This window comes from Miscanthus floridulus, chromosome 10 (genome assembly GCF_019320115.1).
Source record: "Miscanthus floridulus cultivar M001 chromosome 10, ASM1932011v1, whole genome shotgun sequence".
Lineage (NCBI taxonomy): Eukaryota > Viridiplantae > Streptophyta > Magnoliopsida > Poales > Poaceae > Miscanthus > Miscanthus floridulus.
This window is the reverse complement of record NC_089589.1, coordinates 130,636,419-130,663,827: the sequence shown is the minus strand read 5'-3', so window position 1 is coordinate 130,663,827 and position 27,409 is coordinate 130,636,419. Positions and strand designations below refer to the sequence as shown.

General features: G+C 47.0%; 2 protein-coding genes and 1 long non-coding RNA gene across 11 annotated transcripts; 1 reads left to right on the top strand and 2 right to left on the bottom strand.

The window, feature by feature from the left end:
* Window positions 1-3,030: 3,030 nt before the first annotated feature.
* Window positions 3,031-5,437, bottom strand: LOC136485708 (uncharacterized). 2 transcript variants are annotated; one of them, XR_010766527.1, is made up of 5 exons: window positions 5,084-5,437; window positions 4,288-4,978; window positions 3,873-4,178; window positions 3,611-3,682; window positions 3,031-3,540 (listed from the first exon to the last, which is right to left on the bottom strand). It is a non-coding gene; the product is annotated as an uncharacterized lncRNA (long non-coding RNA). The 2 variants fall into 2 exon arrangements; XR_010766526.1 differs by having other exon boundaries at window positions 3,873-4,110.
* Window positions 5,438-14,078: 8,641 nt separating this feature from the next.
* LOC136489636 (vegetative cell wall protein gp1-like) lies at window positions 14,079-15,381 on the bottom strand. Its single transcript, XM_066486215.1, has 2 exons — window positions 15,356-15,381; window positions 14,079-14,619 (listed from the first exon to the last, which is right to left on the bottom strand). Exons 1-2 carry the CDS (start codon window positions 15,379-15,381, stop codon window positions 14,079-14,081), a joined length of 567 nt encoding a protein of 188 aa, XP_066342312.1.
* A 1,244-nt stretch (window positions 15,382-16,625) lies between these two features.
* LOC136487234 (uncharacterized) lies at window positions 16,626-21,295 on the top strand. Of its 8 annotated transcripts, none has more exons than XR_010767188.1 (7): window positions 16,634-16,964; window positions 17,826-17,881; window positions 18,687-18,816; window positions 18,988-19,293; window positions 19,382-19,483; window positions 19,559-19,744; window positions 21,056-21,295. XR_010767188.1 is itself a non-coding variant. In XM_066484356.1 (6 exons), the coding sequence occupies exons 3-6, from the start codon at window positions 19,285-19,287 to the stop codon at window positions 21,086-21,088; spliced, it is 327 nt and encodes a 108-aa protein (XP_066340453.1). In that variant the 5' UTR covers window positions 16,634-16,964; window positions 17,826-18,816; window positions 18,988-19,284; the 3' UTR covers window positions 21,089-21,295. The 8 variants fall into 8 exon arrangements, 2 of the variants coding, with proteins under 2 accessions (XP_066340453.1, XP_066340454.1); XR_010767187.1 differs by having other exon boundaries at window positions 18,430-18,816; XR_010767186.1 differs by having other exon boundaries at window positions 17,826-17,885.
* Window positions 21,296-27,409: the final 6,114 nt, after the last annotated feature.

Below are 27,409 nucleotides of genomic sequence, written 5' to 3'. Positions count from 1 at the left end.
TTGTTTTATCCCATAATTACAAAACCATTGAGGCCACTATTCCTATGAGTCATGCTATTCGCATTTTACTCCTTAGACAAAACAAATTCGTGTTTTCACACGTTCGAGGGAAACCAGAGCATAGAAGTGCAGCTGGTCATGGACGATCAGTGCTGGTTCTGTCCGGGAGGGCTCACCGGCGGCGCGGGACGAGCGACGAGGCGCGCGGGCCCCCACGCGGAGACTACATGGCCATGGAGAGCGACCCGAGGGACCAGGACACCCAACGGGGGGGGGGGGGTGGGGGGCGGGCCACGACTGCCCGCATCGGCGTGGTTGTGGCGTATGTGCACCATCGAGATGAGCACGGTATAGCTTAATCCGAGGAGAGAGGAAACAACAGGGCCTCACCTAGGTACTGCCAGTGGCGTTGGTTCGATCGGATACGCTATGGGGAGAGCTGCCCACGTGCGTCAGTGAGGTGGTGGCGGCGAACTAGAGCAGCGCTATCGTTCCCGACGGTATGAAACTCCGTCGGAGAACCGGTTGCAGTAGAAGAGGCAAGGTAACAAGGTGGCTCCGAGACGAGGTAAAAAGAAAGAGGAGATAGACGAGGAGAACATGCCCACGGTGGAGCCAAGCTTCGGCGTCGATGGTAACCATGACAATGGCGAGGCCATGCACGGCGGCCCCAGTGGACGTATTTCATCGAGGCTTCGTCCGAAGGCTAGCTAAGGAGCTAGCGCAGCTGTGGGTGCGAGCAATTGGAGGGGGATGAGTTGAGCGTGGCCAATTTGGAGAAAGAAGGAAGAGCACGAGGGCATCAATGGTGGACGACTGCTCTGCTCGACTACGACGCTGGCAGGGGAAAATGGTATCCTACACTGCGAGGGCGCGGTGGCTAGCGAGGTGGCTCAGGTGGCAGCAGGGAAATGCACGGTCCGAAAGACGCTGCGACGGCGAGGCACGACAGCAGCGCGGAACTGTGGGGCAGCAACCGGCAACGGCGGCCAGGTGCAGATGCAGAGGCGGTGGCCGAGCTCGGCATGGGCATACCGGCGAGGCGCTGTGGCTCAGCTGGGTGCGAGCGTGCAGGGCAAGGGCATGGACACCAGGACGCCGAGCACTAGGGAGGAAGGGGAGGTAGCGCTGGCGACTGCGGGCATGGGCGCATGGTCTGCACGGTAGGGCAACAATGCCGTAGGTGCGAATGGAGGCTAGCAGGGAAGGGAGAGCATGAACTGGGACTGCGATTCAGCGCATAGCAAGCAGAGGGAAGGAAATCAGCCAACAGCGGCGGTAGCAGCTCGGCTCAGAAAAGCAACCAGAGACAGAGGCAGACAGAGCAGAGAAGAACGGGGAGGAATAGGCCTTTACTCGAATGAGAACACAGGGCAGCGCAGAGATAAAGCATGCAGACCAGGACAAGACGAGGCAGACAAGAAGAGGGAGGCAAGGGAAACAAGGAGTGACTTGTGGACGAAAGCTGGGGCCAGCCGCAGAAAAAGTTATATACACATTTTTTTATTTTTTGAGCTATAATGAATTAGTATGAACTTTTCTAAAGATTTAGTGAGGTTTTAATTATTTTTAGAAAATAATTGAAACTCCTTATTTTTTAAAAATGACAGACTCACACGGCATGCACTGACTTATAATCTATGCAAAGAAAAGCTATGAAGTGAATCTACAAGAACAAAAATAAATAACATTTAGCAAATACATTTTAAAAATCGGTATGGCGCCCTCCAGTTGATATTAGCATCTTGCATATGACTATACTCATAATTACCAAACCAAAATGTGCAATATTGATGTCTAGATGCAGCTTGGAGCACATCTGTCATCCCATATCTTGGCCTATCTTGTTTACAGTGGATCCTGCACTTGCCTCTCCCAGGTTCATCCATTCGTTGAGCCCGGTATGCGAACTGCTTAGGTTCAGGGCAAACTCCACCAAATTACCCAGAGTAGGATCTTGTATGATCAGCGACCACCCATCTCAATCATCTCCAGTAATTATAGCTCACAGAAAAAGCAGCATCACAAACATATAATGACTGAACATACTGTGTTTGTTGGAGTATTTGTAAAGAAAAATAAGAAAATTTGAGTTGGGCACTTGGAAAACATACAAAAAATAAGAAAATTTGGAATTACGTCAGGTGAAAAACTTCTCCACGAGCATACAAAGATAGTAGGAGCTCCGAGCTCCAAAACACCAACCACAAGTTTCTGAATGTTTAAACTGCCAGACAACATTATCCTACTTTTGCCTGTAGTTTTCATAATGGTAGAGTTGACAACTTCAATATAAAGATAGTCCAAGGCCCCGCTCAGCAAGCAATTGAATAAAGAGAGAATTCCCTGTGTGCCATTATAAAATATCGTAATTCTCTGTGTGCCCCTGGAAAAGTTCAGCGGTCTTCAGCGCCACTGCTCTAACTTTTTCGTGCCCTCCATGCCACTTCCGTCAGTTTGGGCTCTAACGCCGTCAAACTGCAGGTGTGAAAAGACAAAAATACCCTTAAGTCTAAATATGTCATTAATTTTTTTGAGCATCTTAACGACTTCAAATGAAAAAACTCAAAACTAGAAAGTTGTAGATCTCGTCGAGATCTATAATTTTCATATAAAAAATATTTTCATTTAATTCCACAAAAAATATGATTTGATATGATTAATATATCTTAGAAAAATTATATATATATTTTTGTGGAATTAAATGAAAATAATTTTTATATGAAAATTATAGATCTCGACGAGATCTACAACTTTCTAGTTTTGAGTTTTTTTATTTGAAGTCGTTAAGATGCTCAAAAAAATTTAATGGCATATTTAGACTTAAGGGTATTTTCGTCTTTTCACACATGCAGTTTGACGGCATTAGAGCCCGAACTGATGAAAGTGGCATGGAGGGCACGAAAAAGTTAGAACAGTGGCGCTGAAGACCGCTGAACTTTTCCAGGGACACACAGGGCATTGCGATCTTTTATAATGGCACACAGGGAATTCCCCCTTGAATAAATGTTTGCAGTTTCACGAGGAACATATCATTAAGCCGAAATGAAAAAAACATTGAGTTTTGTTCAGAACAGTTGCTATAACAAAAGAAAAATTAGCTCGTCTACATATAATGACTGCAGTGGTTGCTAACATACTTGAGTCTCCTGGCTAACTTATTTCTTCTACTACTTCTAAAAATTCTCGTGCCTGAACCTTGATTGCTTCTGCTGGGTTTCAACTCTATCCTACCCCAACTTGTTTGGGACTTAAAGGCTTTGTTGTTGTTGTTGTGTACTTCTAAAAATCTGCACAAAGGATGATTAGGTTGACAAAAGTCAGAAGTTCTAGAGGTTCACAAAAGGGCAGGACATGGCCAAATCCCAAACTTCACATGTTGCGAACCGTAAGATCATACTGAGATTAGCCTAATTGATCAACATGGATTCATCTATGTGACCTCCATTTGCAGCAAATTCCCTTTCTCTAGCATATCTAGCAGTAGCAGCGCTGCCTCAACCAGCAGCCAAACCGACCCACTGGTCCTCCAGATGTGCCCTTCATTTTTAGAAAAAAGTTATATCACTGAATTTTAAAAGTGACATCACATGGTTCAAACTATACAAACCTGATGAGATGGTTCATTTTGTGATGGCAGTACCAGTGGAGGTATTAGAATATTCAGTTGTGTTTGGATGATCTACATAAAAAATTATAAGTGAATATTGGTTGGCTAACTTCACTAAATAAATCACATGACAGATAAAAACATGCATGCATGTTATACATTTTTTATCCTGTTTGGCTAAGCAATAAGTTGCAGAAACTCACAATACTATCATATTGTAAAGAAACAATTCTTGACATCATTCAAGCAAGAGGCAAATTACCATGGCCAAAGCAGCACAACCTTCTTTCAAACAATTTGTTATCTCAATTTGTTAGCACCTCTGATAGAGTACTTCATTTTGTGACCCTACAATTGATGCTCGGAACTCTGAGAGTGTACTTCATTTGTCGGCGAGCCCTTGCTGCACATAACCTCAGTTTCCAATCTTCGTTGCACAACTTCAGTTCTGCAGCCAACTCCCATGCTTCTGGAGGCTTCTGTGCCCACCAAGGTATTACCTGAATTAAACAAACCTTAGACATGCTTATCCAGTAGCTAATACTAAAACTAAAGGGCAGCAGATGACCTGCATATATTAAACAGCAATAAACATGACCACTAGACATATATTCAGCACACGAAGGCACCATAGAAAATTTACTTGCAAAGGGGAAGAAGAATTACAACTGAGTTACCTTCTCCCAACAAGTTCAAGTGCAGCAGCAGTGATGGTGTATTATTGAGCAGCAGATCCTTTTAGCAGACTTGGTGACTTCAGAGCTAATTTGGGGAAATAGCTAAGATCAATATAGTATCTGTTAAAACCACACAATTTGTAGTAAAGCAGCAAAGATAAATGCAAATACAGGGCAAATGATATCAGTAAGCAATTATGATCGATATAATAGACGTACTCAGTAGTTCGTATTAATTTTAAGTACTACAAGGATTAATTTTGGAATAAATAAATTGTAGGAAAATCTTTGAAGCTGCAAAGTTACACCCAACTAAACAGGGCAAACAGACGTACTCATTTTTTTTCTTTCTACTGTTCCCTGATTTCCTCCCATTTTGCACAAGGATTTATGTGTCGATTTGTAGTTATATTGTATTCATCAATCTAAGTTCACCTAAATGGTTTCCGTAGATTTTTTTTGTAAAAAAATTACTTCACTGAATATGGAAAAAAATGGAGCAAAAAAATGCAGAAAAGTTACCATAGGCATGGTTCAGGACTTTCTTTGTAACATTACAGAGTGATGCTTCAAGATTTCATCAAATCCGACAGTTCCCCTCAGAACCACAAATTTTGCTTCATCCCTTACCTTACGTTCCTTTATTTGGATCCATGGAGGGGGTTGAGCAAGGTTTCTTCTAATCCGACAGCTTGCATCAAAATTGGAAATCTATAGTTAAATCATGACCTCCGAATCACAGGAAAACAAAAAAAACAACAAAATTTCCTCCTTTTTTCCACCTTCTCTCTCTTACCTCAGGCTGCCCCGTTTGCATCCAGAAAGGGGATGGAGCACGGATCTGTAGTGGAAGATCTGATCTATGGAGCTAGGGATTAAGGAGGGATGGGGAATCGTAGGGGCCTGAGCAGACTGGGGCTCTGTGGTTTGGGGAATAAATTGGAGCTAGGGTATGTGGCTGAGTTTTATTAGTGCTCCAAGATTCTAGCCCATGGGTATGGTAGCGGGAACGGCACTGGGCACAGGGACGGGTGGGATTAAGGTTGCGCCGGGTTCGGAGACGATGGTGGTGGCATGTCGGAGGTCGCGTGCTTGCGCAGCTGGACTGTTTCTTCGCTGCCGAGGCTTCGAGGGTTTTGGTCTAGCTGAAATGTTGGGCGCGCATATCACAGGAGCGGCGGAAAGGGTGCCACTTTTTGCCTCCGTATTAGCGAAAATAATTCCCGAAGGCCATTTTTTCTTGAAACACTCGGGAGTCTCCTGACGCCGTTCATTTTGACTGTGCCCGACTAAACTTTATAGGTCTAAAACAGAAGTATCCCGAAGACGAATGAAGACGCACGGGAACAAATCAATATACCCATTGCTTTATCTCCCGAGTGTAATATGAAACACTCGTAAACTCTCAGACACTAGGAAACTTCATAAAATCTGATAGTAGCTATAAAAAATCTTTAAATGATAAAATAGGAAAAGGAGGGCTAATAATCTCATGGGATTGAACTCACAACCATACTACAATGCTTGAATAATCTTATCTTACCGCTTAATTGCATGTTGTTCCTATATGTACTAAATGCATGACCATCATTAATCCGTTTTTCTTATATAAAAATAAGCAAGAAATACACTCTAACTAAATACATATTAATATGCATATGGATTTTCAATATAAAAATAAAATAAACAAGAGGAATCTAGAGTATAAATGTTTCACTAGGCCGCCAAGGAAATTTGGCATCTCCTCAAGGGTCTTCTTGGGGCTGTTTGGTTGGATGGCTAACCCCTAACTAGGCTCTGGAAAGCCACCTTTCGGTCTATTTTGTTGCCTTTTTAGAGCCCAAAGCCTAGTCTAGGTAAGCCACCCACCTCCCTTAGGCCAGTCTTGTGGGACTGTAGGGGTGATCATTCCTAGTTGCACTACTGGAGGCGCATGCTTTGCCGAGGGCCTCTAGCCCTCGGCAAAGGCCCAGAAACCCTCCGCAAAGGCTTTGCCGAGGGCTGCCCTCGGCAAAGACCCCTCGGGGAATTTTTAGACGGCGAAGGGGTCTTTGCCGAGGGCCCTTTATCAGGCACTCGGCAAAGCCTTTGCCGAGGGCCAGGACGGCCCTCGGCAAAGAAAAGAAGCCGTCAGGCGCCGGCGCCGTTGGCGGTTTCTTTGCCGAGGGCCGACCCTCGGCAAAGAAATGGTTTTTTTTTTAATTTGTTTGCCGAGGGCCGACCCTCAGCAAATAAATTTTTTTATTTTTTTTAAAAAAACCTTTGCCGAGGGCCTCCTCCCTGGCCCTCGGCAAAGAAATTTTCAGGATTTTTTAAAAATTCTTTGCCGAGGGCCGGCCCTCGGCAAAGAAATGGTTTTTTGAATTTTTTTAAACCCTTTGCCGAGGGCCTGCTCCCTGGCCCTCGGCAAAGAAATTGTCAGGATTTTTTTCCAAAAAAATCTTTGCCGAGGGCTATTGCTTGGCCCCTCGACAAAGGACCCTTCTTTGCCGAGGGCCTTGGTCATTGCCCTCGGCAAAGAGGCAGAAATTTAAATTTTTGTTTGTTTTTTGTACTCCATCGACACAAGCATTTCATATATATACATATATATATATCACACAGAACCCATTTTCTCACAATATATCACAACCATAATTGTGAACCACAAATCACAATATATTACAACGACAAGTCACATGTTCATCATCCTTCACATGTTTATTACGATAAGTTAATGAAATCCAAGCACAAGTCACAACCATAAATCACAAATCACGCTAAAGTCCAACCACATCACCTAGCACGAGTCCTCATCAAGCTAGCCTATGAGACGATGGTGAAGGAAAAGCAGGATCACCCGGTGACGCACTAGCGGGTTGATTGGAACCCGCGGACGGAAGCTGCACAAAGGAGCAGAGATTGCATGTGTGAGTAATCCGGGAAAACAGTTTTGGAACTTAGAGATTGCATCTAGTATTGTAGGAATACAAAAAGATTAGACTCAATTAAAAATTTCGGCAGCACCTCCCCTACACGGGGAGGTTTCCAAAACCTGCAAGAAACGACGGCACGAACGCCGACATCCACAACGGCACGAAGGCCGACATACATGCAAAGCACAAGCGAAAAGTGAACTTTCATACTTACAGGAGTAGCTGCAGGAGTAGGAGGTGGAGGAGCTGAAAACTATACAGGTACACCCGATGCTTGCCCAAGACTTTGCATGATCACCATCATCTCTGCCATCTACTTCTGCGCGGCCTCGAACGCGACCTTCTGGGCCTGCAGCTGTGCGGTCAGCTCCGCGTTCTGCTCTTGACTTTGCCTTTTTGTTTCTTGCAGCTCGGCCTGCAATATTTCACTCCAATATATCAGTAATGCAAATCTAATTTAGGTGTGTAAATATCTATGTACGATGAGTAAAACAGGAATTACCTGGAGTGCTTGGACCTGTTGCAGTGCTGGAGAAGGCCGTGGACGTATGGGCTGGCTGGAGCTCGTGCTCCGTGCTCGGATAGCGTCGAGGGAGGAGAACAGTGGTGGAGTCGATGGCGCCATCTGCAATCCACAGCCGCCCGTGCTTCTTGCCTCCTTCGAGCCTCATGATTGCCTCTGCATCAATGGGCTCAATGCGCACATTGTAATCTTCCCCATAGATCTCCCTTACCGTTGACGTGTACTCTTGGACTTTAGTGTACATGTTCGGGTTGGAGTACACCTGGGGTGGGGCAGCCGGGTCGAAGGAGACAGAGGACGACGCCCTGCCCATGTGGGACATAGCCCACGCAGAGAACTCCGAGACCTCCTCGCCCGGGTGCGTAGCCTCCTGCGAGAAAGACGGGAAGATGGTGAGAAATCAAGCAGAATTGAGCATCAAAATAAATGAAAGAAATCACTTACGTATGCTTGTTTGTATCCGGGGAGGCTACGGCTGCCTTGATGGTGAGTTGGACCTTGCCTCATCAGACGCTGTTCCCGCTGCCTCTCGTGCATGCCAACAAAGTCCTGTGATAACCACTTGTCCACGTTCATGGCCCAGCACTCGGGATACGATCGGCACCACCAGGGAATCACCTACAAGTCATCGGGTATTTGACATATAAGAAGATGAAATTGAACCTACTTAATATCAAAACGAATCATTATGAATGTTATTCGCCTACCTCAAGGTACTGGTCCCGGGTCAGCGTAATCCGTCTTGCTTGAGGCTTGGGGAGGGACTGCCTAAGTACCGACCTGTAGTAGTCTATGTGGGCCTGGACGCAGCCATGGTGGTGCATCTCGGTGACGTACTTCCTACAAGCTATTGCAGCCACCCGATCCGCCTGGGCCTCAAGTCCTTCTTCGGCCTTGAAATATTTCTGCATACAAAACCGATGTATCCATTCATTATTTCAATAAAAGATTTAACCAATGAATGCGATGTATTAAGCAATGTTGTGCGAGAGAGACTTACCCAAAACGCCGCCAATACTCGCTCCTGCTTGTTGCGGTAAGTGTCATCCGTGACCAGCGCGTACCTGTCCCAGTTGGAGGCCGGCTCCCGCACCACCGGCTCTTCGGACAGTTGCACAATGCCGGGGTACCATTTCCTGCACAAAACACCAAGGATGCTCGCGGGGGTGCGTGCTGGAGTACCCGACAAAACCAACCAGGCCCTGCACAAGTGATTAAGAAAATTTATCAGTTTCTCTTAAGATTTCCAACATATCTTATGAAGTAGTTGTGATAACATCCATAGTTACTTACCTCTTTGCCATAGGCCGAATCACTGAGTGGTTGTGAGGAAGCGGAACCAGAGGGAGGCGCGCGGGACCTCGCTCGTAGAGAGTCCAGGTAGCGGTACCCTCTCCCTCGCCCTCGAGCGCCTTGCCTCCCTCGCCCGTCTGCTGACCCCTCTCGTCCTCCGACGAGGACGAGGCCATGGCCGTCACGTGCTCCTCCTCCAGCACCTCGTCACGTGTCGAGGGAGGAGACCGCTGCCTCCTGTGGCGGCTGCCCCTAGTCCTCCTCTCGTCACCTCCTACGGACGCTACCCCGGACGACGACCCCTCACCTCGAAGGAGAGGGCGGTCTCTCCCGTAAACCGAGGGCATGTCACGGCGTGGACGTCTGCTCGTCATCTTTGTCCAATCACCTGCAATCACAAAGAATGAACAAGACTAATTAGTACATATATTAGAAATAGATTCAAAATATATAAACAAAACACAAATTAAAAAACCATAGTATTACATGTATTAGGAATAATCTTCATGATTGGGATCATAGGTCTCATCATCACTGTCAAAATTGTCCAAATGGGCAACACTATCCGAAGGTTCTATGTTGTCATCGTCGTCATTGCCTAGAAGTAATCGCTCAAGCATTGCTATGTCCTTGGCATTTACCACCACATCTCCATCGACCTCGTCATCAACCGTTTCGTTGTCTACTTCCATTTCGATTGCTTCGGGTAAGACTATCTCAAACATGCCTGGTAGCCCATCTTCTTGATAGAACTGTCCATCATATGTGTTTGCGTTGAAGTTGTAATCATCATCGTTTGGGGCAGGTAGTTTACCATGTGGAGATACCTGGTGCACAATAGCCCAACCCTTAAGATCCTCTTTGTCTTGGTTGGCGTATCGAGTATAATACACCTGCACGGCCTGTTGAGCCACAATGTAGACATCTTTTCCAGGATAGATGGAATCTTCTCGAATCTCCACTAGCCCAAGATGAGGGGTTCGTCTCATTGATCGAGGATTAAACCAGTGGCATTTGAACATGATAGGTTTAAGAGGTTCGTCTCCATGAAATGAGAGTTCATAGATTTCCTCAACTCTACCATGATAGTTGAGGCCATCAGTGCCGGGCGCACAAACTCCGCTATTTGTGGTTTTTCGTTTGGGCCGAATCTGCTCATAACTTGTTGTGTGGAAGCGATATCCGTTCACGTCATAGCCGGTAAATGACTTCACCCTAACATCACAGCCGTTTGCAACCTGTTTCAACTCGTCGCTCATGGACGAATCGGTCTGGGCCTGCAAGGTGAATCATGATAGATCGTTATATTAATCAAACGTACGATCACCTTGGACGATCGAACGTACGAGCTAAATTGGACATTACCTTTTGTTTGAACCAAGAAATGAAATCAGGCCTCCCCGCTCCCGCACCCCACGAAACAAGGGTGTCTTGTTCTTGCAAGGTAGGATCCCTTGATTGATGCCAGAATTCACGAACAAATTCCCTGTCCGAACGAGAATCAATGGGGTTGGATGCAGAATAGTGACGGCATATTGAAATAAGTTCATTGAGAACTTACTTGATGAACGGCTGCACCTCAGTAAGGTTATTCAACACATATAGCATGATACTGCGCCACTCTTCATTTCCCAATAGCTTTGGGGTTGATCCACTTGCGCTGCCGAGTTGGCCTTGGAAAAGGCTCAGGGTCGATTCATTTTCGCCAGTATTGTAATGAGAGGGTGGATTATGATTGCTAGGAAGGTTTGGCTTGTAGTATAGCGTTGTGAAGTTTGCCACCTCCTCCCGAAGGCATGCCTCTGCAATGGAAGCCTCAATTCTGGCTTTATTTGTACATTTTTTGCGAAGAGTCTTTAGACATCTCTCGATTGGATAGCACCAATGGGCCTGCATGGGCCCCCCAAACGTGCCTCGGACGGGAGGTGCACAATCAAATGTTGCATCGGCAAGAAGAAGCCGGGTGGAAAGATCTTCTCCAGCTTACAGAGCAACACAGGTGCCGCTTTTCCAAGTCATGAGCGACAGTCCGAGATATCTCCTTGGCACAAAGCTGGCGGAAGAAAAAGCTCAACTCTGCCAGCACTTGCCAGACATGCTCAGGGACATAGCCTCGGACCATCGCCGGAAGAAGCCGCTCAATCCATATGTGGTAGTCATGACTCTTCATCCCGTTGACTCGTAGAGTGCCTAAGTTCACTCCCCTGCTAAGATTCGCTGCATATCCATCTGGAAACATTAACATCTGCATCCATTTTAGTACCTCCCTCCTTTGATCGATTTGCAAGATGAAATTGACCTTAGGCCTTTTCCAGTTCTTGTTTCGGCCACTAGGAGGCTGCATCGCTTAATTCGGTCTATCGCACAACGTCGCTAGGTCCACTCTAGCCTTAACGTTGTCCTTAGACTTGTCAGTGTCCATGAGAGTTCCCCAAAGTGCCTCGGCGATATTCTTTTCAGTGTGCATTACATCAATGTTGTGTGGCAGAAGAAGGTCATCAAAATAGGGGAGCCTCGTCAAGCCGGATTTATGAGTCCACATATGTTCCTCACCATATCCCACAAAACCACCTTCTTCATTGGGCACAAGAGCATCTATCTGAACATGAACCTCGGCACCAGTCCTCAAGTGCGGTTTAGGGTCTGTCACTTTGACACCTTTCGTAAAGCTCTTGATGTCTTCTCTAAATTCATGGTTTAGAGGGAGGAACTGACGATGCTGGTCGAACGACGAATACTTGCCACCCTTCTTCAACCAAATGAACCTCACGGCTTCCTTGCATACTGGGCATGGGAACTTCCCGTGAACACACCAGGCGGCGAATAACCCATACGCCAGGAAGTCATGCAGGGAGTAGTGGTACCAAACGTGCATTTTGAAGCTTGTCTTTGTAGCTTGATCGTATGTCCATACCCCCTTCTCCCAAGCGTGGATCAATTCATCAATCACAGGCTCCATGAACACACCCATATTACTCCCCGGGTGTCCAGGAATTATCAACGACAAGAATACATTATGCCGTTGAAAGGAGATGCCGGGAGGGAGATTGAGGGGGATAACAAAAATGGGCCAGCATGTGTATGGGGCAGCCATCATTCCATAAGGATTGAACCCATCTGTTGCCAGCGCGACACGTACATTACGAGCCTCAGCTGCTTTGTCATGATGTTTGTCATTGAAATACGTCCATGCTTCAGCATCAGATGGATGTACCATCTTCCTAGGATTGTACCGTTTGCCATCTTTGTGCCATGTCATCTGTTTCGCGGATTCCTCAGTCATGAATAGCCATTGGATCCTCGGTAGGAAAGGAAGGTGACATAGCACTCTCGCGGGGATCGAAAGCTACTTCTTCTGACCATCACCAGAGTCTACCTCTAGGTACCTGGAGGATTTACACTTCAGACAGTAATTTACATCCTTGTGTTCTTTCCTAAATAGGACGCACCCCTTCGGACAAACATGTATCTTGTCATACGGCATCTTAAGCATACGAAGGAGTTTCTCTGCCTCGTACAAGTTCGTCGACAAAGTGTGCTTCTCCGGTAGCATGGTGCCAAACATGGCCAACATCTTATCGAAGCCTTCTCGACTTAGGTTTAACTCGGCCTTCAACCCCATTACGCATCCAATCGCATCTAGCTGAGAAATCATTGTACGCTCGTGAAGGGGTTTCTGTGCCGAGTCCAACATTTTGTAGAAGTCCTTTGTGGATTCCTCCATCTCCTCCTTCTCACGTCATTCAGCGAAGTGAGCTTGGTGGGCGTCATCTAGCATGTCTGCTACCCCGGCATCATCATCAAAAGCCTCGAGGCGTGGTCTCACCACCTCCGCTCTTATACGATCTGCTTCACCATGGTAGATCCACTGCTGGTAGCCAGGCGTATAACCATTGAACACAAGATGTCTACCCATGGTCTTCTCGTCTACTTTTCTCCTGTTGTCACATTTGCTGCAGGGACACCAAACTAGAGAATGTCCTCCTGCTCCTGGGGCAAATGCATGTTTCAAGAAACCATCTGTCCCCTTCACCCATTCATAGTCGTAGTCACTCCCGCTTCTCCAGCCCGTGTACATCCACTGACGGTCCTCCATCCTTTAACATTTACAGCATAGAGTATTGTGACCATCAATTGCATCTACGCGGTGTTCCTACTGTCTAATAGGTGAGGATAGGTCCTAATCCCACCCGCGGATGCGTAGATGAGGTCAGTTTCCATGCTCCGCTCCTCTCCGAGATAGAATTTTGGCAGCACCTCCCCGCTGTTCTCCCGATACACGTCCTGCAAGGGAGAGTGTGTATCCGGAGAACAACAGGGAGGTGTTGCTGAAACTCCTTCTTGGACCAGAGCGGACCATGGAAACTAACCCATCTACGCATCCACGGGCTATCCAAAAAACGTGGGCAATCCGAAACAGATACGGTCGCAGATACGCAAAGATCCGCATACCTACGACCGTATCTCTTTCGGACGGGAGACGCCTAACTGGGTTACGCGCAGGCTACGACAGACATGCGCAAAAAGAGGTTATTTATACCTAGGGTGTCGATGAAGTAAGGCTAGCGGGGCAGTGGCGAGGCGACGCAGTGCAGGCAGAACCGTGACGTCGACGAAGACGATCGGGGTCCTCTGGGTCCCCTCCGACGTACTCTTCTCCTGCATAAAAAGACAATAGGTTATTTTTTGTTCAAAATTTCGGCAGCACCTCCCCTGCACGGGGAGGTTTCCAAAACCTGCAAAAAAACGACACGATGGCCGACATTCACAACGGCACGAAGGCCGACAACCACAACGGCACGAAGGCCCACACAACCACATACGGCACGAAGGCCAACAACGAGAGTTTTACCTAGGGTTGCGGTGGAGTCGGGCGTCGCGGTGCAGGGGTCACTTTCTTCTCCGGTGAGGTCGAGCGGCGTTGGAGTACTCCTCTCCCCCTCTTCGCTTTCTACTCTCCTTTTCCCCTTCTTCTCCTTCTCTTCCCCTTCCTCCTTCTCCTCTTCTTCTCCTTTTCTTCCCCTTCCTCCTCCTCTTCTCCTTCTCTTCTTCCTCCAACTTCACCCTCTACCTCCTCCCCTCCAACAACAGCCGGCGACGGGGGCGGCCTGGGGGTTGGGGTCGGGGCGGGAAGGCCGGCGAGGGGGAGCCACCGGAGGGCCGCCCGGGGCGGTCGACCTCCCCTTGCTCGACGGAGACGGGGAATGGAGGCAGGGCGCGACCTCGGCCGCCACTGGGCGTGGTGCGGCGGCGGGGCGCGCTGGGTGGCCGAGCGCGGGGCGGTGGGGCACGCTGGGGTGGCCAGGCACGTAGCGGCAGCGCGGCAGCGGGCGCGCGGTGTCGGTGGTGGAGGCGCGGGGTGACCGGGGTGCACGCGCGGCGGTGGGGCGCGCGGGGCTGCCGGGCTTAGGGGCGGCTGGGTGCGCGGCGGCGGGGCTAGCGACGGCGGTGGTGGAGGCGCGGGGCGGCCGGGGTGCGCGCACGAAGTGGGGCGCGCGGGCGGCCGGGCTCGGGGCAGCCGGCGCGCACAGCAGCGGGCGCGCGCGGCGGGCGCGCTGGCGGCGGGGTGCGCGGCGGCGGTGGTGGACGCGCGGGGGCCAGCTGCGAGTGGGCGCGTGGGGAGGGAGATGGTCGAGCGGGTTTTTTTTTCACAATTTCCGATCGGGAATTTGGGCTGCGGCCCGATTTAGGTTTCGGTCCTTTGCCGAGGGCCCAGATCCACGGCCCTCGGCAAAGATTTTTTATTTTTTTTTTAAATTCTTTGCCGAGGGCCTGGCCCGTGGCCCTCGGCAAAGAATTTTAAAAAAAATAAAAAATCTTTGCCGAGGGCCTATCCTGGCCCTCGGCAAAGGCGATTTAAAAAAAATTTTGGGCGAAAAACTGGTTTTAAAAAAATCTTTGCCGAGGGCCTGGTCTAGGGACCCTCGGCAAAGACTTACAAAAAATTTTGCCGAATAAGCTGGTTTCACAGAAAAAAACCCTTTGCCGAGGGCCTAACGGGTGGCCCTCGGCAAAGCTTGACAGGAAATGGCCGCCGTGACCCAACGGGCCTAATTTGCCGAGGGCCACGGCCCTCGGCAAAGATTTGATTTGCCGTGGGCCTGTCTTTGCCGAGGGCCGTACCCTCGGCAAAGGCCTCTTTGCCGAGGGTCGTTCTTTGCCGAGGGCTCCTGTGGCTGGCCCTCGGCAAAGAGTGTCTTTGCCGAGTGCCCGAAATTTGGCCCTCGGCAAAGCCTCAGGCCCTCGGCAAAGCACGTGTTTCCAGTAGTGTTGGCTAGGTTAGGCTAAGGAACGGTTTAGTTCCACCCATGGGCCCTTCGCACAACCGTGCGCGTACCCCGTGGAGACAGTGAGGCAGTTCATCCTTCGCTCCCTTCCTCGCTCACGATGGAGAGACTGTGGGGCAGCGTCTGGCGTCGATGGCATGGGGCTCCCTTCTTCCCTTCTCTAGTCCCCTTTCTTCGTCGTCGGGCACGACCGCGACGAATGTGGTGGTGGCGGTTGGAGGACGGGCATGGAGACGAGAGTGACAGTGGTGGGGCTTCTCGAGGGTGGTGCCACCTGCACGGAAGGAGATGGAGCAACTGCACGAAATCGAACAACTTGTGGAACCCGTTGGCGCCTACATCATCACGCCATTGAACCGCCCATCCTCGACGCCTTCGAGGGACTAGAAGTTATGCTAATATTGTAGTCCTCATCGTCACCGAGCTGCCCATCCTCGTCATTAGTGAGTGACCTCGATCCTAGGATCCAAGGATTCCAAGCAAGGGGCAAGAAGCCCCCATGGCGGCGGCGTTTTCCGATGCTCACCACCTGTTCAACATAATGTCGAAAAGAGGAAACACTACTTGAAGAAAGAATGAGGTGACTATGCATCTTGCATTGCACAAGCTAGGCTTTAGCTGCCCAAGTTTAGTTGACTAGCCATGTCAGGTCCAAAACATAAACCAAACATGCCCCTAGTTTCTTGGAGGTTGGCACCCAAGAAAATGGTTCCTAGCTATTTAAATATAAACATGATATGCTTATTAGACTTGAATATAATGTTAAGTGTTTATATTTTGCTAAAGTATATATGCATTTACACATATGGCACTTGAACATATATTGACCATTCAACATGTACACTTGAAGTTTTCACGTAAACATATATGGAAAATAGAAGTGTGTATTTGTTTTAAAGCTTAAGTGTTTATTCTTAAGTTCACTTACTCATATAGCACACTTAAACTTGTTAAGTTCACTTAAATAAAACACACACACACATTTGCCTATTTATTTTATCATAAATAATTTGTGTCCTCAATAACGAATGAAAATAATTCTATACACACTAGAATATTTCCTTAAAAATTTATAAATTATTTTTGCATTATAGTTTGTGTAAAAACACAAATATAATAGTAATATGCATTCAAAAGGTAAAAAATAATATGTATTTGAAAAAAATACTGAATCTTTTTTACAGCCCAAGACCTGAGCTTGGTTCTGGAATCTGCTCTAGGCCATATCTCCCCGAGGCCCAAATAACCGGTAAGAAGATCTCGTCCGCCCGAACTGATCCGACGGTGACCTTGTGCCCACCCGAGCTAAAAGCAGCGTCCGGCTCCAACCCTACTTTCTCCTCCCCACGACCCCACGACTCCTCCCGTCCGCCCCTCACCACCGTATCCGCCGAGCCTAGACCGAGCACCACTCGATTCGCCACCGCGTTCGTCGGCAGATGCGCCAGGGTAAGCTCCTTTTCCGGTCTTCCCCGTGCGTCATGGCTGCAGCTGCCCCCCGCTGCTGCTGCGCCACTCCATGGCTGCCCAGCTGAAGCGCGGCATCCCGGCTAACTGTGGTGTCCTAGCACTCACTGCCGATCAAGCTCGTCCCCGACCTCGTGCTCCTCCTGACGTGGCGTGCAGTTCCAGCTCTCTCTCGACTTCCACAAGATCCAGGTGAGCCTTCTCTTCCTCCCGCTGTTGGCAGCTTAGGGCATGCCCCGGCTGATGGCACATGCGTCTGCTCTGATTTTTGGGAGAAGTGGTGTTGGATTCATTAAGAACGAGGAGGAAAGCATGTGATTGTTCTGTCGTGAGGAGAGGAAGGATGTCCTGGTGCTCACAACTCTAGTAGATTAGTCCAGCCCTATGCGATTTAGATTTCAGATTCGTTGCTAAGTATACCTGTTCGGGATTGAATGTAGTCTCCGTGACAACACAAATCAATGCATCGGTTAGCCATTGTTTTTGTTTCTTTTCAGATGGAAGTTTGAGTAGTTCTTTTGTCAGTGTAATTAGATGCATTTCTAACCCACTCAACCACACTAATTAATAGGTAAATGATTTGATAGATTGATACAAAATTAATGGAGTAAACATAAACTAGCTACTTCTGCCAAAAGAAAGTCTAGCTCTGCAGACACTGACCAAATTTTCTGAAACTACCTCTGCCTTTGTTTAATTTATAGTGTCAAGTAAACATGAACTAGTTACTTGTACGATGCAAGGCTTGGGATTTTTTAGAAGCTACCTCTGCCATTATTTCATTTAGAAAGCAAGTATTCAATGAGCCAAATTGTGATCTTTTTGCCAGGTGTGGTAATGTGGAAGTTACAGCTGTTTTGATGCATGACCTTGCTGTTAGGCACAATGTGTTCAGCCTGAATGTCATCTAGCAAATGGGCATGCGTATACTGTTTTTTATGGATCAATTGCCCATTCTATGTATCAAGTTTTTTTGTTTTTTTATATTTTTCTATATTCTACAGACGCCCAACTCTGATCAAGTTTTTTGTTCTGAACTTTGCATACTTGAAGGAGCTTGGAGGAAGGTGGTGGACAGAAGACAGCCCTTCACTGTAACTAAGCATAAGGCAGGTGAGATGGATCAATTAAATGTACAATTTTTTTTTCAGTATCTTTAAATTAAATTGACAATAATGTGTCTGGATGAACTTACCTAGACACACCTATGCTGAGATGATAAAAAAATGTGAATTGGTACATGTATGTTCCAAATAACTAGCAGTAGGTAATTTAGCTATCATAAATAATTAGCATTAGTTTTGCCAATATAGTTTCTTTTGTTCTGAATTTTAACTTAAATGATGATTCAAAACAAATCATTGGTGCCTCTTTGTTTATCTGAATCATCATATGTTTTCATTTTTATTGTATTATGACAAAAGTCCAATGTATCCACTTGCTTGTACTAATCCACATCAGTTGACAACAAGTTCTGCTATGTCAACAAGCGCACCTTCTTGCTAGTAATCGCTCCTTCTTTTCCATAGGGTTCTCTCACATTTCTTGATTTAAAAGCAAACCATTGTTAGTGGTTGATTGGTGTGCTATGGTTTACATTACTGATTGATTGTTCTATGAGTCATGATTAAAGTAACTTTTCTTGGTTTCTGTACAGAAATGCCATGTGAAGAATAAAGGATATAAGAAGTGAATTTTATCCTTTGGGTTGCAAGATGAACCTGAACCAACAGATGATTATTTCAGGCTCTCCAACTAGGATTAGTACTGTTGCACTGGATGATTAGTACTGTTGCACTAGCATGAATTTTTTTTAATTTTTATGATTTATTTTTTCTACACGCCACCTTAGCGTTAGCACGGGCATTATACTAGTTCTGATAAAACATTTCATTGCTTTTTAATTGTAAACAGCTTAGGTGGAACTTCATCAACATTGATGATGTGGATAAAAGAAAAGAGAAAATATGGAAAATTGCCAAGGAGCGTTATAGAGGATGGCGATCTGATCTGAGTGCCACATACAAGGCTTATAATAGTTATGGTGAGAGGATACGAAATAAACTCGAAGAAATACACCTTTTTGAGTGGCACTACTTGCAGTTGTATTTTGGATCTGATAAATTCAAGGCCAGTGCTAGTAAAATCTACTTTGTCAAACAAAATTGATGGACCAAAGTTGCATTGTTACATACCACTTGTTCTCATTCTGCAGAAACTTAGCAGCCAGAACTCCCAACCGTCAGCAGCAAAGAACCAAGCATGTGATGGGTTCAAAGAACCTTGAAGTACATGCACGTGCTCAAGCTGCAGCTAGGGAGAAGAGCATTGCTTTAGAAGCGGAGGTTGACAAGCTCAAAGAACAGATTGCGCAAGAAGCTGCAGAAAGGGAAAGGGAGAAAGAAGAAAATAGGAGGAGGATGCAAGAGGAGCTAGAAAATGCTAAGATAAACTTAAGAGAAGAAATGAAGCAAGAATTTCTTAATATGGTAGCGCAGCACAAGAAGGAGCTATGATTATGGTATTAGAATAATTTTTTATCCTTTGTACTCTTGATAATCTTATGATTGTGATGCATAATCTTTCACCCCCAATATTTGTATGTATAGAGTACCCTGCAAAACAATACCAGGACACAAGTTGCACCAATCATAGAAGATGAAGATGAGACCGGTGGACATGAAAATGAAAATGAAGATGGGTTACAGAAGGTAATGACATTATTTCACTATGTTCATGTACCTTGAACTGTAGCTAAAATAGATCAAACAACTTGATGTTTGTAGACTCAGCCTGGAAGCGTTGTCACCGTACAAAAAGGTGCACCAGCACCTACTCGCTCCACTAGAAGTACTGCACCTCCCGGCAGAGCTCTTTTCAATGAAAACACTGCAAATGTGACTGCATCGAAGACATATATCACTTCACAGCAGTTGATGAATAGGACAAGAAATAATCCCAAAAGGAGGAAGGTAACAACCAGCTAATTGGAATCTAAATTCTTGCATGATTTAATGAAATTTTATCAAATGTGACCTTCCTTGTTGAACTAGGAAATGTAGAAAATACATTGAACACGCGTGCTGAAAACTGCAGCTTGTGTAGGTTTGATTGGGTGAGTTGTTCTGAGTAGTAATCTACCTTTTCTGTGATACTTGATAATACAAAGTTGTAGAGGGTTTAGAGATGTTTGTCGTCGTGAAAGGTCATGATTTTAGACCTAGAGAATTAGAGTTATGAATTTTGAAAGTAGCCGGTCAGGTTTTGACCTTGGTCTGGACAGCAGTGGGTGTTTGTGTTTTTTGACCATGATAACTGTAGAATCTTATTTAACAAATATCTAGAAAGATGTAGAGAATTTCATGGGCTTTCCGTATTGTTAAAGAATATAATTTTTCGTTGTCTACAACTCAAGTTATGGTTTTTCTAATCAACTAAACTGCTGCTGCCTTAAAAATTCAGAGAAGGCAGCTGCTACTGTAACATATGCAGTAGCTGCATCTGATCCGTTGAAAAGGCCACGATGGATAGGATCAAAGCCGTATTTTCTTCTCCATCCCTCCCCAAGGCTTGCTGATAGACTCTGCTTCTTTTAGCAGAATTTATAAAGAGCAAAAGAGAATGCATACATCATATAATGCAATCAAATGGAACACAGCCGCATGTGTCTGATAAACTGCTACAAAAACTTGTATTACCCAATAGAACCATGCCTTCAGTATGTAGCCTGCAAAAAAAATATAGATTATCATTTGTAAAGTCAATTGAACTTATATAATCGACCTATACTTACAATGAAATTTTGCTAAATTCCCAGCCATCTACGCTTCCAAGGAGTAAGGATTGCTGACATCTTGAACAACATTTAAACTCTGAAAAGAGAGGGATATATAGAGACCAAAATAAAGATTGAGAAAGTAGAGAACAAAATATCAAGTTATTGTGAAAACACAGAATGCTATTTTCATGGAAAAACATAATTGTAATAAGCATACAGTAAGAATTTGAGTAAAACTAGAAATTGATTCATACGTTTGTGGTTCTAGAACAATGGAACATGACTTCCATCTTTTTCATGGAAAAAGGAATTGCAGCAACTAGACCGACAACATTTGCTCATTTGCAGAATTGCAATAGAACTTCAACTATTCAAAAGCTTGGTTGATGGCTTTTGTATATGAAATTAGAAATTAGAACCATTTTATATCTTTATCTCTTTATATTTGTGCAAAAATTAGTAAACTTAATATTGTTCTAATATCCCAATCATATTCTTTTGGCAGTAGGTGGACAAGGTTTCAGTGGGAGGCTCATAATCAAGCGAGGACATAGCCGAGGAGATGACATGTTGGGCTGCTAGGAATTTCACAAGTGCTGCATAGATGTTAGGAAGTTTGTAAAAAGTTGTCAAATAATGAGTTAATTGTACACTCATTTATGATTTTAGCTACTATTTCATGGGTTTGGCAACATATTGAATGATTAATTATAATTAATATATGTGGGTGCAATTGCTTTTGATATGGTTTATTGATTTGCAATGATGATTTATTAAACCAAAATTAAATGTTACTAGCGTTGCAATAAAAGCTATACCTACGAGCCGTGATGCGTGGCAATATGCTGTATGACAACAGACTTATTTATGTTGCAAATAATAATATTGCCACGACATGACTATTGTTGCAATAACAATTAATCTTCCGCAACGAATAAAATTGCGTGGCAAATTCTACTGTTGCAATGGCACCAAGGTTATGGCAATAATGAACGGTAGATCGCAATGAATAAAATTGCGTGGCAAATGATACTGTTGCAACGACAACGCGGCCGTGGCAATAATGAACGGTATCTCGCAACGGATAAATTTGCGTGGCAAATGATACTATTGCCACGCCAAGACAAGCGTGGCAATAATGTATACTCTCTCGCAACGATTACATTTGCGTGGCAAATGATTTACTTGCCACGGCACAACGGCCGTGGCAACAACACCTTAAGCAATAAAATTATAGCGTGGCAACAAAAATCTATTGCCACGCTATCGCTCGTATTTACCACCTCCCGCTACAAAGACGAACGTGGCAAGTGTTCGTATTGCCACGCCAATGAATGTTGTAATAACGTCCTATTGCAATGCTTGGAAACGTTGCAAGAAAAGCTAACTCTTGCAACTGCCAAACTAGCAACGGTTGCAAGTTCTTATTGCAACGTGACTTTTTGCAACCATTGTCAACGAACGCGATTTCATGGTATGAACTACCTTTTGCAACAAAATTGGGCCTATTGCAACGTTTTCTCATCATTGCGCAAGGGTTAGAAGTTTGTAGTGCGAGCAGGTCATGGGTGGTACGGGGCTTCAGGCAGCCAAGCTTGTGGATCAGAGACTCATAGGTCACCCCGGAGAGGAATGCGCTAATGACGTCCAAGTCGACAACATCAGGGAGGCAGTTGCATCACTGGGAGAACCTGCGGATGTAATCCCATAGGGACTAGCTGGGCTCCTGTTGGTAGCTCTTGAGGTTCCAGGAGTTACTAGGGTGGACATACGTCCCCTAGAAATTTCCGACGAAAACCCTTTTGAGGTCCACCTAGTCACAGATGCTGTCGCGTGGGAGGAATTCGAGCCATGCCCAAACATGTTCCCCCATGCAGATGGGGAGATATTGAATGATGAAAAGGTCATCATCCACCCCTCCGACTCAGCAGGCGAGCCGGAAATCTTCGAGCCAAATACTGGGGTTCGTATCGTCGGTGTACTTGGTGATGTTGGTGGGTGGTCAGAAGCGCTGTGGGAACGGCGCTCTCCGGATGCGCTGGCTAAAGGCCTGTGTTCCCAGGCCCTCAGGGCTAGGACCCCGGTCTTCTGGTCGGCGACCATGCCTGGGGCATGTTTCACCGCTCCCCTCGATGGTACGGGTGGGACCCGTGTTGCCTGCCCATATCGTCACCCGGTTGACGTCATCATCATGCCGGGCCTGATGCTGGTTGCTGATGATGCTGCGAGCGTCATGGTGTGGATCGGGCTGTTCGCATACCGGCGGTCGGTGTAGAGCAGGCGCTAGGTCGGACCGCGGCGCAGCCATTGCCTCCCGAGCCGCGCTTGGCGGCTGTAGCGGTGAGCGGATGGAGCGATCTGTCTAGTGCATTCCCACTCCCCTAGTGGGGAGAGAGGGCACGTGTCAGAGTCGTGATGCGGAGCTTTCCACCTGTTGAACGGCGGCGGCTTCTACCAGTGCTCGGAGGTTCCGGTAGACCGCCCGCTCCTAGGGGTTGATGGGCTCGGGAAAGCCGCGCAGAAGCCCGAGCGAACTGTGGGGGGTCATTCCCCTCGTTCATGATGTCACATTGGACCAGGCGGGCGTGACCCTGGGCGCCACCCGCCAGGTCATGCGCATGGGGCGCAACCGAGCACGCCGGCACAGGCGGCAGTTGCTTCTGCTGCCGTTGCCGTAGCTCCTCGGCATGCCCTTGTGCGAGCGCTAGGGCCCCCGCACATGGGTCCTAGAGGGGTGTGAGTCTGTGCAGACTCCGCAACCACCAATGGCTGCCCCGGAGCGTCCACCATGGCGCACTCCCAGGATGGACAGTGGCTAGGCGCCACGTCATCGATGCTGGAGCCATTGCTCTCGACCTTATCATCTAGGAGTTCGTGGAAAGTGTTAGGAGCATAGCTCGCCATTCCCACGAATTCGGATATGAGAGGGGGTGGCGCTAGTATCCCTCGGAGCCCCTGAGCGCACTCATCGACGGGGGACGCGAGGCCACAGGGGAACCGGTCGTACGGTGTTTGTGGTGCGGACAAAAGGGTCCCTCCAGATAACCGGTGGGAGATAGTAAATAGAGAGTAAATAACAGTATGTACGTTACTCACAGCGAGGTTTGAGCAGAGAGTTTGCTCGGAATGAAGCGCAGGTGCCTCGTCGTTGAAGTCGTCGTGTGTCCTGGAGCTAATGGAGGGCGCCCCCTCGACAGGCACCGGGATGGTTGCCTCCTCACGGGGGTGTAGTACACCAAGTCGGTTGGCGACGAAGTCTAGGCTTCCGAAGAGGAAGGCCTGGGATGACTCGAAGACGGGTGGGACCCACATCCCAACAGGTGGGAGTGTGGGAAAACTCCAGTGAGCCAAAGCGAGTCGTATCGCTTAAGCCCACTATGGCGAGGGTGGCAGAAAAGTGGGCCATCCAATGACCAAAAAGTGTTGAACGTACATCGTCTTTGCCATGGACGGCGCCAATTGTCGGTGCAGAAAGTGACCAACACGTAAATATTTGTAGTTTTGCTGTACGTTGTGATCGGAGGTGGCCTAGCACTCAATGACACAGCATTTATACTGGTTTAGGCAACGTGCCCTACATCTAGTTTGAGTCGGTCGATGACTTTATTCCTGAGCCCAGGTGCTCGAAGTTTGCAGTGGGGTTACAAACGGAAGGGAGAAAGATGGGGGGTACAAGAGGTCCGATCGAACTCTGGTCTGAAGGGCCAAGAGTGACGGGAGCCCCGCTATGTGCTAAGTGTTTGAGCGTGTGCTTGGTATAACTTTAGAGTGTCTAAAGTTATAGAGGGTGAATCAATGTAGGTGAACTGATCTACCTGAATGAACTGAGTCGTGTTGGAGAGAGCGCATCCCCTTTTATAGATAAAGGGGATGGCCTTACAAGTGAGAGGGAGAGAGTGTGTATGCTGCTAAGTCTTGTTGCCCACACCGGCAGGGTATAAGATGATGGTAGGCGCCCACAATACTATTTAATGTCGAATACACGTGGGAGGTTGCGTCGTCTTCTTCAGGTATGGTAGACGTCGGTGACTGCCACACTGTTGATACCTAGGGGCATACAATGGGTTTTACCATGTTCTCCTGGTACAGTAAATGCCGGCGCCCACAACATTGTTGATGCCTTAGAGGCACGTGGGGGGAGCCCTACCATATTTGTCTGGTATGGGAGTTGATGGTGCCCACAACACTGTAGGGGAAAATGGCGGCGCCTACAACACAACTTGCGTTCTGTCATGCCAGGGAGATCGAAGGGTACTGTCCTGCAGGTGTACAAGGTATGGTCCTTGGTATTACGGTTGACTTGAGTGCGCTGCCTTACTTTCTCTGTCCATTTCTTGGTCCTTACCGAGCGGGCCTCCCCGGTCAGTTGGTCCTAGTCGGCTCTGATTGCGCCAGTCGGAGAGGAGCTGTAAGCAGGGGTCCAGTGCATTCCCAGTTGGAGAACCGGGTCAGAGTCGGAAGTGGTGTTTTTTGCCAGGCCTTTCAGTCGGAGAGGCCGTCCGAAGGCGGGCTAGGAGACCGAAGCCAGCGCTTCGGTCGGAGAGGCGGGCTAGAGTCAGAAGCGGGCGTGGTTCCTCCTCAGTTAGGCCTTCCGGTCAGAGATTGGATCGCCCTTCTCGGCCTGTCATTTAGGTACTTGGGCCAGTCTAGGAGTTGCGCGTTGGTTCACAACGTTGTCTGCTGGGCCGAGCCTTTGCTGAGAAGCCGGTCCATGAGCGACCCTGGGTTTATGAACCCGATAAAGGTAGAGTCTGGTAAGGGTCCCAACTGCTGATTTAGGCTGCTGCAATGAGTAGGCTACAGGCGGCAAGAAAAATGCAGATTGAGATTAGTAGAGTAAAGTTGGTCATGCAAACGGTAGAGTAAAATTAAAATCACACAAACCTGAGAGAGCATCTATGAAAGCATTGTTTCCTGAGTCATCTCTACCCTATTCCTAAGGCTGTACTCTATGATGGCCTTCCTCATAGGCTCAACTGTACCAAATACTTGCCCTACCCTGAATGATGGATTCAACAAATCTTCCTGCCAAAATTCCCTAAACCTGTTCCTATTGCTACCTTCATCATAATCTGCCAAGTCAATCTTTTCCTCTTCTGTTGATTCATCCTCATCTCGAACTGACATTGTCATAGATTGCTTCCTCTTGAGTTTGCTGCCCATAGCCTTCTTCCATTTGAACATTTTAGAACCCTTAGTTGCCCCTTCATCAAACACACCAGCATCGACATTGTTACCAAACAGGTCATCATCAGAAAATCCAATATCATAATCACTATCATTAAAGTCTGAGTCATAATCATTATCATTAAACAAGTCATCATCATGACCATTGTGTCACTATCAGTCTCTATAAGTGTCAAACCATCTGTTATTGTCTCCCCTGGCAATAACCAATGCACCTTGAGTGTACGTGATTCCTTATCATAACCTAACTATTCCACAAAGTTGTTTATCCATAGGGTGAACAAGTATCAACATCACACTGATCAAACCAGTCAATTTTTCCATCGAGGTAAGCATGGTTCTTCCGAACACCAACAAAAAACCCACCATGATACACCTTTAGACAGAACTAGTTAGACCCTGGACCTATATTTCAATCAATTTTCAACATTCAGTTCAAAAATTTTCTCATCCGTACCAAGAACCCTAGAACACCGCCATTCATGCCTACAAATCAACTACTTTCAAATGAAAATGGACTAAATCTACTATAATGTCCACAACTCCATAGCAAAAACTCAATAGAGGGTCTAGATGAAGATAGGGTTTCTTCAACTCACCGTATTCCCACCGTCAGCTCTCCTTTCTGACGCAATCTAGCGGCCATCTCCCCCAACGCCCACGCCTACAGGGCCCTCTAGGCACGGTCCGTCGAGTCGTCCTCGCTCTCCGCTCACACCGCCTCCACGAATAGCTCTAGTCACCGGCGTCACCACCCTTCTAAAAGCTGTAGTTTGGTTTTGGTGAATTGATGAAACCCTAAGTGCTAACCTAGTTTATCAAGTGATCATGAGATAGGTAGCACATTCCAAGTGGAGAAGCAAATGGAGATCATAGCATGATGGTGGTGACGCCATGGTGATGATCAAGTGCTTAGACTTGGAAAGAAGAAAGAGAAAAATAAAAAGCTCAAGGCAAAGGTATAATTTGTAGGAGCTATTTTTGTTTTGGTGAGCAAGACACTTAGAGAGTGTGATCACATTTAGGATTGATAGCCGTACTATAAAGAGGAGTGAAACTCGTATCAAAATGCGGTTATCAAAAAGTCACTAGATGCTCTAACTCATTGCATATGCATTTAGGATCTATTGGAATGCTAACACCCTTGAAAATGTTTGTGAAAATATGCTAACACATGTGCACAAGGTGATACACTTGGTGGTTGGCATATTTGAGCAAGAGTGAAGAAGTTAGAGGTGAAATGGAGTTAGTCACATTGGTCACTAAGTGACCGAACGCTGGTCTCTGAGGGACCGGCGCGTCCGGTCAGACGTGGCAGCGCAGACGTCGGCGTCGGTCAAGCGACCGGACGCTGGGTCTTGGACTGACCGGACGCTGAGGTCCAGCGTCCGATCCAACTGACGAGTCTGCACAGTAACTAGGGTTAACCACCGGACGCTGGTCTGTGTTCAGTCAAGGTCAACCGGACGCGTCGGTCGAAGAATTTCGGTTCTGGACCCTTACTGTAAACGACCGAACGCTGGAGGCGTAGCGTCCGGTCAGTTCTGTCGGAGCGTCCGGTCAGTAATTCGACCGTTGGAATCTGACGAACACTGTTGAACGCAGGGGACACGTGGCTGCCATCGGGCGACCGAACGCTGAGGGCCAGCGTCCGGTCAGTAGGACCGGAGCG

Coding starts and splice junctions, on each gene's coding strand:
- LOC136487234 (XM_066484356.1), top strand. Junction 19,484..19,558: donor ATGAAGATGGGTTACAGAAG/GTAATGACATTA, acceptor TGATGTTTGTAG/ACTCAGCCTGGAAGCGTTGT. Junction 19,745..21,058: donor ATAATCCCAAAAGGAGGAAG/GTAACAACCAGC, acceptor TTTTGGCAGTAG/GTGGACAAGGTTTCAGTGGG.
- LOC136489636 (XM_066486215.1), bottom strand. CDS start 15,381: ATGAACTGCCTCACTGTCTCCACGGG. Junction 14,620..15,355: donor TGCCTCACTGTCTCCACGGG/GTACGCGCACGG, acceptor GCCCACTCGCAG/CTGGCCCCCGCGCGTCCACC.